Source organism: Berghia stephanieae, chromosome 9 (genome assembly GCF_034508935.2).
Source record: "Berghia stephanieae isolate SIO BIC M18660-M18661 chromosome 9, UCSD_Bste_1.3, whole genome shotgun sequence".
NCBI classification, from domain to species: Eukaryota; Metazoa; Mollusca; class Gastropoda; order Nudibranchia; family Aeolidiidae; genus Berghia; species Berghia stephanieae.
This window is the reverse complement of record NC_088368.1, coordinates 21749482-21763424: the sequence shown is the minus strand read 5'-3', so window position 1 is coordinate 21763424 and position 13943 is coordinate 21749482. Positions and strand designations below refer to the sequence as shown.

Sequence of the window (13943 nt, the reverse complement as noted above, 5' to 3'; positions counted from 1 at the left end):
ATTTCTTTTCGGTTTAGTTAGTTATTCGGGTTAGACAATGTTTGTTTCACTGGTTTTACTGTATTATTAATTAATGCCATCATTATCATTATCATCATAAATTAAGGAAATTGTTTCTATATGTAGCTTATTATATGCTTTCATGAATTCATTTGTTGTGTTGGTCGGTTACTTGGGTATAAGATACATAGATGCGAGGCACCATATAAATACAATATTTATACATATTATATATTTATTCTCACATCCCCAGCTATACCTCCAGCTTCCAGAGCAAGGCATCGGCCAGATCGAGTCCCAGCTCATCAAAATCTACAGCAATGCCTCATCCTACGACAAGGCTAGGACCTTGTTTGCCTACGCCAAATGTCGGGTGGCGGCTGCCGTCAAGAATGTCAAAGATGACACTGCTAGAAGTAAAGGTAGGTCATCGCAGAAATGACCAGGTCCCCTGATATATCCTGACCCGTTACACATGGGTAAATACAGGGGATTTTTAGAGCCTAATACTCTTCAACAGTCGTAACGTCACTTCCTTCCTAATGACGCATGGTAACTTAGTAACACTGGCTCTAAACTATCGGACAATGGCGGACGCCCTTATGGAATATTTCTCTGGCGAGCATAAAGGGTATCCAGAGGAAAAAAAACCACATACATTTGATCATGTTTTGACTTTTACACATTCTGATCACAAGACATATGAAAAGTTCTAGCCAGCATGAAAAATATAAAGTAATGATTTTCTTTGTTTAGAACCAAGATGGCCACTGTTGCTGGGTGGCGTGACATCAGACTATTGAATCGTATTGATTATAACTGGGGTGATGAAGCCCACTTTAGAGTTTCTAGTTTTTGATGTGGGGGACATCGCCTAAAACCATCTTGTTCCCACTCATATAATTTTTTAAAAAGCCAAAACAAAACAAAAGATTTACTGAAGGCAAAAGGAGAGATGCGTTCACCTTCCCTTTTAGGTGGGTATTTTCATACCAAGGGATGCTACAAATAATTTTAAAAATAGTGAAATACGAGTGCTCTTTCATAATTAACCGAAAAATGCCTGTAAAATCAGCGTTTTTTATGCTATCAACAAAATTCTTGCACGTGTTCATACCTTGACTCGTCCTTCATTTCTCTATGTAACAGCCAAGTCTGTCGACACACTTCTGCCAACGCCGCACCATGGAATAGATACCCTCTCGGAAGAAATTTCCGTCAAGGTTTTGTAGCCATTTCCGCACATGGTCAACAAGCTCTTCATCGACATCAAAGCGCTTTCCTGCCAGCTCACGTTTCAGTGGCCCAAAGAGGTGATAATCAGATGGTGCGAGGTCTGGACTGTGTGGTGGGTGTGGCAAAATCTCCCATCCATATTTCTCTAGCCAACCTTGCGTCACTCGTGCTGTGTGGGGTGTAGCGTTGTGTTGCAAAATGACCCCGTTGGTCAACTGCCCTGGGCGCTTTCTGCGAATGGGCTCCCTAAGCTTGTCAAGAGTTTGGCAGTACCTTGCAGCATTGATTGTTTCGAACAGAATAACACCACGACTGTCCCAGAAAACAGTTCCCATTATTTTCTTTGCTGAGCGCATGACTTTGAATTTCTTCGCGACAGGGGAGGATGGATGTTTCCATGTCATCGAATCTTGCTTTGTTTCTGGGGTGCAATGGTGCAACCAAGTCTCATCACCGGTGACTATGCTGTCAAGAAAAGTCACATCGTACCCTAGAAAGTCTCCGCCGGCGTTGGCAGTATGCCCGTGAACCCTGCGTGAGCTCTTGCTTCTTCTCAAAAGTTCCCTGCAGATGTCCAATCTTTGTTCTTTATGATTGTCTGTCAATTGCTTAGGAACCCATCTTGCCCTGACTTTTATGTAGCCAAGTTCATCAAATACAATTCTATGGGCAGAAGTTTCCGAAATTTCAAGACTGCTTGCGATTTCATGAAGTTTCAACCTCCTGTCTTGACGAATAAGCTCATCAACTCGCTTCACATTGTCTTCTGACGTCGCAGTTATCGAACGCCCTCTCCCTTCCCTGTCTGTCAAGTCGGAATGGCCGGCTTCAAACAAATTACACCAGTGATAGACTTGTGTACGGCTTTTAACATGCTCACCATATACACTCTGAAGTTCTTTATGAATTTCGGTAGGATTCAGACTTTTGGCGTTCAAAAAACGTATGACAGCTCTGATTTCCTCCTTTGACCAAGTTTCAAGGTGGCCGCCATCTTTAAAATCGTCTAGAAATTCATTGTGCAAAATGATGCACTTCATAATTTCTGGGAATATCCGTAAGGAAATAAAGAATATCATGTCGTTTACAGAATTAAAAAATCTCCACTGGTTGCTGAGCAATGGGCATTTTTTGGTTATTTCTGAAAGAGCCCTCGTAGGTCATTTGGGTTGTTTCACTTGAAATTCCGTTATAATCGGATTCGCTTTTAACAGGGATTTTAATTTTAGGCTAGTCCAGACCTGCCTACTTAAAAAAATTTTAATGCGTACTTTTTAGGAGATTAAAAATAGAAGTCGCTGTAGCTAACTTTAGAGATCTATAATTTACCCTCAGAATGATGAAATAAACTTCAAAGCCTTAAAATGATGTAGTCTGGCATCCACTTTCATTATCAATTTTTAATGACTTTGTTTTCCCCATGGGGATCTGAAATTGGAGCCAAAATGTAATTCTAGGAATTTTTCGTAGCAGAAGGCAGGTTTGGGCTAGTCCCACCATCACTGTTATGCTGAGGTTAAATTGTATTTATTTACTGTTTTTATTGTTAACTTATTTCTATTTATTTAAGAAAATAAGTAGGAGTGAAATATCTGTTCAATGTTATAGTTGGGTATCATATAACGTTATAACAAGTGTAACTATATGACAAATTGCCATATTTCTGGACAATAAAGATCTATTATTATTATTATTTCTTTTTTAAAAAACAAAACAAACCAGAGCTGGAGTGTGCCTTAGAACTGGTGACCACTGCGACACAGCTATTCCATTCTGTGGAGGCTCATCACAGAGAGAAGGACAGTCTGCACTATCAGGCCCTGCTGCACCACAGGATGGGGAACACGGACGCCAGGAATAAGTGTGCTCACCAATTCAACAAGCTGGATCAACTCTACCCCACCCTGACATCGTCTGCTATATCGGCTCTATAGAATATACTACATAAATGAGAATGGAGAGAGGGAGAGAGAGATTCAGAAAGAGAGAGGGAGGGAGGGAGAGTGTAGAGAGGGAGAGAGAGTGTGTGTAGAGAGTGTAGAGAGAGAGTGTGTGGAGAGAGAGAGAGAGAGAGTGTGTGTGTAGAGAGGGGAGGTAGAGAGGGGAGAGAGAATATGAATAAACAAACAATATCAATCGGTTTGGGAATATAGCAATTTTATTCTGATAGTTAGATTTTATGGTTTCCTTGTGGTCAATGGACTACAGTGGACTCTGCATAGAGTAGAAACACTCTTAACCCTCTCCTTACGTAAAGTTATGGCCCGATACTGACCAAAAAATGACGTCAAAATGCCAGTCTTTGGCCAGAAAAGAAAACAAATCGCGAGTTGTATTCAATAGTTCAACCAGTGAAATAACTTGTTTCCATGAGCTCTACTAACGACAACTCACTAGGTGGTGCAAAAACCAAATAATGATGTCAAACTGCCAGTCCTTTTGGATTTCAGTGTCAGGCTATAACTATAACATAACATGGCTACGGTCCTTACCAGCCATTTTCAAGATTTTCCCCAAAACTTCACATCCAACTAACACAAAATAGATGTTTTATCACTCAGACATAAATAGCAGTAAAATTTTTGCAATACATAATTTCTTTAGCAAAACATGTGCTACAAGACCCTGTTAATTTTCTTTAAATTTTATGATGTACAAAAGAAATTTGAATAAGAAAAATGTTGGTTGAATCGTAAGGAATGTGACGAGTTTCCTATAGATAGTATGCGCTTGGCTCATAACATTGCCATCCAGAAGTATAACGGACCAACACACAAAACTGTGTGTATCCATGAACTTTTATAGTCAGATTAATACAGTTCAGTGAGCATTACTCATAAACGCAGATGGCAAAAACCAATAACAAAGACCTGAGTGACGTCATCTTCGAACTATCTATAGCTGGTAAGGAGAGGGTTAAAGTCAACTTCTGTTTGAAGTCACTCGTCTTGTTGACTCCAAATTTTCTATTCTTATCTGTGTTCTATTGATAATGGATGTAAAGTCAACCAGTCTTACTATCTGGCAGTGTTGTATTATCAGGATTCCTCTGTATATTGGACTACATATAGATAGAACGAAGATGACGTCATTCAAGCCTTTGTTATTATATTTTGCCATCAGCGTTTGTGAGTGATTCTTACTAAAGTGTATTAACCTGACTATAAAAGTTCATGGTTACACACAGTTTTGTGTGTTGGTCCGTTATACTTCCGGGTGGCAATGTTATGAACTTCTATACTTATTTCAGTTTGTTTTTAAAAACAAGTTGGGAGGTACCGTGAACTGGGGTCACTTTGCCTTCAGGGGTCACTTTGCCTTTAGGGGTGACTTTGCCTTCATAGATTTGGACAAATTCGATTAGATTTAGATTAATAACGGTTATTTCTAAGTCCTCTAATAAAGAACATAACAGCAACAAGTCTGCGAATACTCAAAATGCTCCAAATTGGTCGAGACAAAGTCACACCCTGAGAGGCAAAGTCAGTCTAGTTGACGGTAATATTAACCAGTTATTTGCCATATTCTTGGAAAAAAACTCATATTTAAAAATTTGGCCATAAAACTCGTCCTTCCAATATCGATTGATTTAAATGGCCCTAATCTTGGCAAATACTCTCAAACCTAGGACTTCCACAGAGATATTTGAAGGACGAGTTTTCTGGCCAAATTTTTATTCCATGTTTTTCCAGAGTGTTGCCTTAACTGGTTAATCCATTGATTTTTGGAAGTAAAAGGTTTTTGCTAAAATGAAAAATAAGTTTTGAGACAGTCCAGCAGTGCAAACTGCTTTTTTTTATCCATTGACGGCTGTTACTGTTATTCCCTAAAATTGTTAATTAAATATCTAAACACAAACTTCTGTTGTTTTCTCCTCCACCATAAAATACCTTTCATTGAAGGAAGGCTTACAAGTGCAGACAATTTGGATTTGATAATAGCAATATTAAGACAAATGTAATAATGATGACGATGATAATAATAATAATAAATGAGGAGGAGGAGTTGTGGTAGTTGTAGTGGTAGTAGTAATAGTAGTAGAAGTAATAGTGGTAGTAGTAGTAGTGTTAGTAGTAATAATAGTAATAATGGTGGTAGTAGTAGTAGTCGTAGTAGAAGTAGGACAGTAGTAATAGTAGTTGTAATATTATTAGCAGTAATTAGAAGTATAATAATAGTGGTAGTAGGAGTAGTAGTAGAGTTGAAGTAATAGTAGTTGATGTATTAGTAATGGTAGTAATAGTAATAAATTTAGTAGTAGTAGGAGTCGCAGAAGTAGTGTAGTAGTAGAAGTAGGACAGTAGTAATAGTAGTTGTAATATTATTAGCAGTAATTAGAAGTATAATAATAGTGGTAGTAGTAGTAGAGTTGAAGTAATAGTAGTTGATGTATTAGTAATGGTAGTAATAGTAGTAGGAGTCGCAGAAGTAGTGTAGTAGAAGTGTTAGTAGTAGTTGTTGTAGATGTATTAGTAATGGTAGTAATAGTTATTATGATAATAGTAGTAGTAGTAGCAATTATAATAAAAATTCCACACACTCCGAAATTAAACATCAATCGTTTCTTTCAAACCCCCCCCCCCCTTTTTTTCGACTCCCTACATTTTTCTCTCACTCCCCTAAGTATTCCATCTGTGTTTCAAGTAAGTTATGAATTCACTGATCCCACAACTGCTATTGAGGTAACTAATACTAATTCATGATATTGGTACAGTGATGGAATCATGATGCTGAGAAAACGGCAACAGTGTCTTGCCAGAATCAGCGCACCTCAGCCCAACGAGCCAGATCGATACGCGGGGCACGATGACATTTCATCATTGGATTTCTGAGGATGGAATGGAAACGAGATGCAAATGGATTAGATACACATCATTATTGTAAAACACATTTCAGCTATACTACTGCAGACCTGTCAACTACTACGAAAAAATCATAAAAATACGAATTTTTGGCTTCAACAATAGAAATAGACGTTTTTGATTCATTACAATGTGATATAAAGAAAACTTTGATGCCACAAAGCATCTATTCAGGGTTTTGAAGACATATTTAATACTGATAAATGTAAAATATTTGTAAAGTTAATTATAGTGACTTCTTTCTTTTCTCTGAAAACTACGATTTTTTTACATTTCAGGTTGGCAGGTCTGCTACTGTCTCTATTATAACTAATACATATAACTAAAATTCTAGAATTTGAGACCCTTACCTAAATTGGATAAAAACGTTACCGGTATAAAAAAAAAACAAAAACAAAAAAAAAAGAACACACAAAACACAAACAAAAACCAAGAAAAAGTCACGTTTACGTGTTTAGCTTACTTGTGTAGTAATATTTATTTCAGGCCTAATAATAATATAAAAACCATTTGGTATTTTTCTGATTGCCAGAACATTAATGTGTACAACAACAACACAATAAAAAGATGGTAATGATCATAATGATGATGATAACAATAATAATAATTATAATATTAATAATAATAATAATAATAATAATAAATAATCATAATAATAATAATCATGATGAGGATGATGATGATGATAAAAATCATAATGATAATCATAATAATGGATAATGATAACATGCACATTTGTATTGCGAAAATACTTCTCTGCTACAAGACTCTAGGAACCAGTAAGGTAAGTGTCTTTGATCAATATTCAGAAAACTAGGTTTCGTTAACTCACTCAACCTTAACACTGACTATATCCGTAGTTTACCCGGGTTACTTTTACCCCATGCCTATTTATTACATTTTTCTGAGACAAAATATAGGCGTAGTATCAAAGCTAATGTTTTTAGTTTTTACATGTTAATGGTAGGTAGTTGAATCAAACTATCTATGTACATGCTCATTTTAATACATTTTTTCCAGTTTTGAAAAGTAGCAAAAATCTCTAGGATTGAATGAGTTAATCATCAAAGACTAGATAGAATACAGACTGGAAGTATTCAGATAATACGGTTGACGCTAGGTTTTGTTAATCATCAAAGACTAGATAGAATACAGACTGGAAGTGGAAGTATTCAGATAATACGGTTGACGCTAGGTTTTGTTAATCATCAAAGACTAGATAGAATACAGACTGAAAGTATTCAGATAATACGGTTGACGCTAGGTTTTGTTAATCATCAAAGACAAGATAGAATACAGACTGGAAGTATTCAGATAATACGGTTGACGCTAGGTTTTGTTAATCATCAAAGACAAGATAGAATACAGACTGGAAGTATTCAGATAATACGGTTGACGCTAGGTTTTGTTAATCATCAAAGTCTAGATAGAATACAGACTGGAAGTGGAAGTATTCAGATAAGGGAGCGTTCACATATTACGTCATCAAAAATTTGCCCTTTTTAGACCCCCCCCCTCCCCCAAGTCATCACTTGTCATCATTGACCTGACCCCCCCCCCCTCCCCCAACAGATGATGACGTCATCTAATTTAATAAAAACTAAAAGATAACTTTAATTTCACAATATTTATTATTCATTTTTCAAACCATAAACATTGATTATCAACGTTTGATAAAACACATTCAGACATTTTTATTAATTTCAGAAACTGTTGATAATTTATGTTTTACGATACAATGGGGACATAAAATTTAAATTTGCAAAGATAAAATCTAACAAATATTATTTAAATTAGGGTAATTGGTGCAGGTGCTATTAAAAAATTTCAGAAAGTGTAATTTAAAATAGTATAGGAGGCAAATTATTTTATAACATATTCGTCTTTTAGTGGAATGAATTTCTGTTTCAATTTCCAAACATAAAATTAATTGATTCAAAAATGTTTCTGCCTTGGACCTCTGGCAATGTACTATAAATAGTATCATCAATTTCATCTTCATCGTCATCACTTTCTCCCATTTGCTGTTCTTCTTGTATGCCGCATTTTCGTGAATGGTCTTTCATTGCTGTGATCGAGGAGTGATACAATGAACATTTAGGGCAAGTTCGCCTTTTGAGAAGTGATACCCCTTTCCCATCTTGTTTCTTGAGAGATGGGCAATACTCATCATATCAATTTATCTTTAGCTGTTTTGAAGGGAACAAACTTTGAAAAGGCTTCCAAATCTTCCATTATTGCCTTTTTGCTAATTTATTTGGAATGCCATTTTTGAAGCTCTTGCATTTAATAAAATAGGCCTAATTTGCCTATGTTTTGATGACATCATCTTGGGTCTGACCCCCCCCCCCCGCCCTCCCCCATGTCAACACATGTCAACATTTGGTAGACCCCCCCCTCCCCCCCTAGCTGATGACGTAATATGTGAACGCTCCCTAATACGGTTGACGCTAGGTTTTGTTAATCATCAAAGACTAGAGAGAATACAGACTGAAAGTAGAATAAATCAACTTACTTGAATGGTCTGTGGGCAAACATGAGATTTCTCTGCAGTTGTCTGACACCGGTGGTGGCACAAAGTACTGTGGCCAATGTCTGGGATTTGATCTCGTTCAGTTGCTCTGTAGTAGAAGTAAAACAGAACACATTATTCCACCATCTCCATAAAGGGTAGTAACGCAAAACATTAACAAAAATGAATTGCGCTGTCAAATTCTCAAGTCTCAAAATTATTTATAGATAGTTCGAAGATGACGTCAATCAGGTCTTTGTTATTGTTTTTTGCCATCCGCGTTTATGAGTAATGCTCACTGAACTGTATTAACCTGACTATAAACGTCCATGGATACACACAGCTTTGTGTGTTGGTCCGTTATACTTCCGGATGGCAATGTTATGAGCTTCTTAGCCAAGTGCATACGATCTATAATAAAGGAGATGAGACAATTTGAAAAAAAATGTTTTTGAACCTGATGTATATGAGGGAGTTATTTTTATGCGAGTATGTATTATTGCACGATAAAAATATAACGAGTTTAATAAATACAAAGGAATAAAAGAATACGTTTATACAGAGTGATGGAATAATATAGGATTTCTAGCATTTTTCCGTTTTGTAATCCGAGTTTTATTCTCAAAATGCCCTTGCAAGCTCATTTAGTGATTGGGAACAAGACACGACTGGAACTCCAAAGTGCAAAAATCTTTTGTCTTTCCCCTTTTACCTCTTTATATAGTGTCAAATAACTATATGATTCCTAGATTTCAAACAGTAAAACAATGCTTGGGTTAGACCTTCAGCAAAATGGCAGTTTTATGTTTTTGATGTTGGGTTTTCCTTTGCCAGTAATGGGAGACACCAGAGTCAGATTGTTAATAGCCTACATGCTATTAAGAATTTCTCCTTTGTCTTTAGACAATGAATATTGTGGTTTGATAGATCAGTGGTAAATTGCCTTGTCTTGTAAATAAACGATATAATTATGATTAATGACTAAGAGATTGACAACAGTCGCAAAATTTAAACAAGTTTTAAGTTTTTGGCTATGGCAATTCACAAAGAAGATTACTCCTCTTTACCAGGATGTGATTGTGTTTCTGGCATAGCAGGCGACTAGTGCTGTTTAAAATGAAACTTTTGAAGCGTACAAAGTGCTTGTTTTTAATGGTTTTACGGCACTTGCGACACACTCAGTTAAAAGGAAGAAAATCGGATAGTGAAAAACTTCCAGAATTACAAGTAAAGGAACTCAAAAGAAAGAGAAAGGGGACTGGTTCAAATAGGGTTCAGAGATTCCAAAAGCACGCTATGACTGTTTGTTTGTTTGTTTGTTTGTTGCTTTAGGTCTCTTCCAACACAATTGAGGTTATATGAGAGACCGCTGAAACAAAAAAAAAACAAGCAATCTAACAAAAATACATAGTACAAATGTAAATCAAAATCATAACCTAAAGATATCATAAGCTAAATTATAAATAACCAAGAACAAACAGGCAGAAGATTTACAGAAAAAAAATATCCCCTGTCAAAAATACAATCACAAACCAAAGAAGCAGGATAGGCTAGTAAAGAGAAGAAGAAACGACATCACTATCGGATCGTACACCCATGCGAACATCATAGGTATATGATTCAAGGGTGATGCTCCCATCCAACCACCCGCCGCTATGACTGTAGTACTAATCCAGCACAGGATCCCACTAAAATGAATACAATCAAATGTTTACAGAATATACCCAAAACGAAAACATAACAGAGACCATTTACAAGGGGAAAAATTATCTCCCAAAACTAATACTGACTGTTTCCCTCTCAGCTCAGCCAAGGACTTCGGCAAGGGTCAGGACTAATAAACCAACCAATCCCAGCCCAAGACAAAGACAGAGAGCAACTCGAAAAAAAATATATACACGTATAAGGGATAGAAGACACGGTGTGACCTCCTGCCCTCTATGGGAGATCATAGGACCCCGCCCAGGCACAAAGTATGGCAAAACCTTTAAAATGGTCTTTATAAACGTGCATTATAACAATTTAAAGTACACATCTCACCAGGCGTGAAGCCTTCCCTTTTCCTTGTAGTCTCGTACCAAAACCTGTCTCCGAATTTAATGTCGTGAAACTGTTGACCAATCAGACAGGAGAATAGAGGTCCCATGACTCCCCCCGGCACGTGACGCTCCAGCACACCTCCTATGAACACATCTATGTCGTCCGGATCTCTGTGAACAAAGCGTAAGTTTTTGTCAAATGTGACGTACATTTTCAAAGCGGTATTATGTCGGGATGACCAAGAACCCAATAATACGAGTATTATGTTCATTTAGCGTTAGAATTGTAAGAAATACAAATTTTCAGGTTTGGGCATTGCAAAAAAAAAAAAACAACAAAAAAACCCCAAAAAAACTATGTTTATTCTCCAACGTAACGGAGAGAAATTAACCAAATTTCATATTTATTGGAATGGGGGGGGGGGGGGGGGGGAGGGGGTCCGATAGCTTAGCTGGTAGAGCGCTCACTTCACACGCAAATGGACCGAGTGCAATCGAGCTTTTTTTTTCCTTCTGACCCTTCTGTTCGCCCAGCAGTGAATGGGTAGCTGGTTCTGTTAGATCTGGTGGAAAGTACTTTGTGATAGACTAGCGTCCTATCCAAAGGTAGCAAGCAAGGGAAGAAACCGGGATAAACTGCGGCACCATGGGCCTTGTGGCTCTGAATGACTACTTTTTTTCATATTTAATTTAGTGGCAATAAATTCAACTTCCCGCATCAAGTTCATCCCGACATAATACCGTTTAGAGCCGGTGGATGACAAATGTTCTTCAGTCTATCCGTAGACTTAATTAACTTATAGTATAGGCTGATAATTCCCTAGAAATCATATGTCACAGAGTCGCATTACGTGGCGATGATCACCAAAAGAAAGTGAAAAGTGCGCCGTCGTTGATGTTGCTCAATGTCACACAATACGATCCCATTGATGATACTGAACACGACTTACTGTCTATAATTTACTTTTGGTTGACGTTGCCTTGTACTTGTATTCATATCGTTATCATTAACGGCTACGCATAGGTCAAAAGGCCTTTAAATGACAATGAGGAAAAACAAAAGTTTTTTGGGTTTTTTTATTTAGCGTTAGCTCAACACGTATGTGAATGATTATTTGACATTTTGTTTTCCTTTCTTTGATCTTTTTAAAGCTTTTCGCTAAATAGTTTGCATTACTACTACTCTTCTTCTTCTTCTTCTTCTTCTTCTTCTTCTTCTTCTTCTTCTTCTTCTTCTTCTTCTTCTTCTTCTTCTTCTTCTTCTTCTTCTTCTTCTTCTTCTTCTTCTTCTTCTTCTTCTTTTCTTCTTCTCTTTCTTCTTCTTCTTCTTCTTCTTCTTTCTTCTTCTTCTTCTTCTTCTTCTTCTTCTTTCTTCTTCTTCTTCTTCTTCTTCTTCTTCTTCTTCTTCTCTTCTTCTTCTTCTTCTTCTTCTTCTTCTTCTTCTTCTTCTTCTTTCTTCTTCTTCTTCTTCTTCTTCTTCTTCTTCTTCTTCTTCTTCTTCTTCTCTTCTTCTTCTTCTTCTTCTTCTTCTTCTTCTTCTTCTTCTTCTTCTTCTTCTTCTTCTTCTTCTTCTTCTTCTTCTTTTCTTCTTCTTCTTCTTCTTCTTCTTCTTCTTTTCTTCTTCTTCTTCTTCTTCTTCTTCTTCTTCTTCTTCTTCTTCTTCTTCTTCTTCTTCTTTCTTCTTCTTCTTCTTCTTCTTCTTCTTCTTCTTCTTCTTCTTCTTCTTCTTCTCTCTTCTTCTTCTTCTTTCTTCTTCTTCTTCTTCTTCTTCTTCTTTCTTCTTCTTCTTCTTCTTCTTCTTCTTCTTCTTCTTCTTCTTCTTCTTCTTCTTCTTCTTCTTCTTCTTCTTCTTCTTCTTCTTCTTCTTCTTCTTCTTCTTCTTCTTCTTCTTCTTCTTCTTCTTCTTCTTCTTCTTCTTCTTCTTCTTCTTCTTCTTCTCTTCTTTTCTTCTTCTTCTTCTTCTTCTTCTTCTTCTTCTTCTTCTTCTTCTTCTTCTTCTTCTTCTTCTTCTTCTTCTTCTTCTTCTTCTTCTTCTTCTTCTTCTTCTTCTTCTTCTTCTTCTTTCTTCTTCTTCTTCTTCTTCTTCTTCTTCTTCTTCTTCTTCTTCTTCTTCTTCTTCTTCTTCTTCTTCTTCTTTTCTTCTTCTTCTTCTTCTTCTTCTTCTTCTTCTTCTTCTTTTCCTTCTCTTCTTTTCTTCTTCTTCTTCTTCTTCTTTTCTTCTTCTTCTTCTTCATTCTTCTTCTTCTTCTCTTCTTCTTCTTTTCTCTTCTTTCTTCTTCTTTCTTCTTCTTCTTTTCGTCCTTTTCTTCTCGGCTTTATAACGGATTCCAAAGACGAAGGTATTCGTCATCTTGAGTTCCTCTAGCAGGCCGAGTTTTTGTTTGTTTGTTTGTTTTTTAATACAGAGAAGTTGCGGAGCGCCATATCTCTTATCGCGGCGGTATGATAGGATTCAATAGTCACCATGGTAACTTAGCAACACTGGCTCTAAACTATCGGAACAATGGCGGACGCCCGTATGAAATATTTCCCCGGCGAGCATTAAAGCGTAGCTAGAGGAAAAAAAACCCCATAAATTTGATCGTGTTTTGACTTTTACTTTACACATTCTGGTCACAAGACATATGAAAAGTTCTAGCCAGCTTGAGGAATAAAAAGTAATGATTTTCTTTGTTTAGAACCGAGATGGCCGCCGTTGCTGGGCGGCGTGACATCAGACTACTGAATCCAATTATACCGCATATTGTGCTCTGCATATTCCGCCTCCTCCTCCTCACCACATGAGCAGACCAGTGACAGCATTTAATCTTTTTCTTTCATTTATTATTAACTTTGAACTTTGAACCACAAGCTCACGTCAAATCATTTATTTTCTTACTCGTATACATGTGAGAGCTCTGTGGAATGTTTGAAGATTGATGAGTCAAAGGTCGTCACAGGGCCAAGGCCACAGAATTTCCTGTACTCGTTGTAAGGAGGAAGTCCATGATCTCGAGCTCTCTGGACATTGAGAGATACAAGGTCAAGGCCGTCCTGTGGAAAGAGGAGAGGCGGGAAAAATAGTAAATTTATTTTTAGAATCCTGAAAAACTTGAAAATCAAACAAGCATATGTGACCAATAGTGTCAAAACAGTATTTGTCCTGAGTGAACCTGCTGATTAAATGGTAATGTAGTACTCGCTGGACTCTAGCACGCTCTCCGGAGAAGCCAAAAAGCGTGCCGCAGTCCGATTCTCATGGTACATAACAGCATATGATATACAATAGATAAAATTCGGCTACTCAGCTCCAAT

General features: G+C 37.0%; 2 protein-coding genes across 4 annotated transcripts in view; one reads left to right on the top strand and one right to left on the bottom strand.

Annotated features, from left to right (window-relative positions):
• LOC144979853 (anaphase-promoting complex subunit 5-like) overlaps positions 1–3374 on the top strand; it is a 35513-nt gene extending 32139 nt beyond the window's left edge. For both annotated transcript variants that reach the window (XM_078927067.1, XM_078927068.1), the window contains exons 19-20: positions 254–422; positions 2959–3374. In XM_078927067.1, coding sequence (XP_078783193.1) covers positions 254–422; positions 2959–3170 — 381 coding nt within the window. In that variant the 3' untranslated portion in view covers positions 3171–3374. The remainder of the gene's footprint in view (positions 1–253; positions 423–2958) is intronic.
• A 1914-nt stretch (positions 3375–5288) lies between these two features.
• LOC144979854 (salivary peroxidase/catechol oxidase-like) overlaps positions 5289–13943 on the bottom strand; it is a 34646-nt gene continuing 25991 nt past the window's right edge. For both annotated transcript variants that reach the window (XM_078927070.1, XM_078927069.1), the window contains 4 exons: positions 13528–13682; positions 10651–10820; positions 8614–8719; positions 5289–6064 (listed from right to left, as the gene is read on the bottom strand). In XM_078927070.1, the coding sequence (XP_078783196.1) occupies positions 5998–6064; positions 8614–8719; positions 10651–10820; positions 13528–13682 (498 nt within the window). In that variant the 3' untranslated portion in view covers positions 5289–5997. The remainder of the gene's footprint in view (positions 6065–8613; positions 8720–10650; positions 10821–13527; positions 13683–13943) is intronic.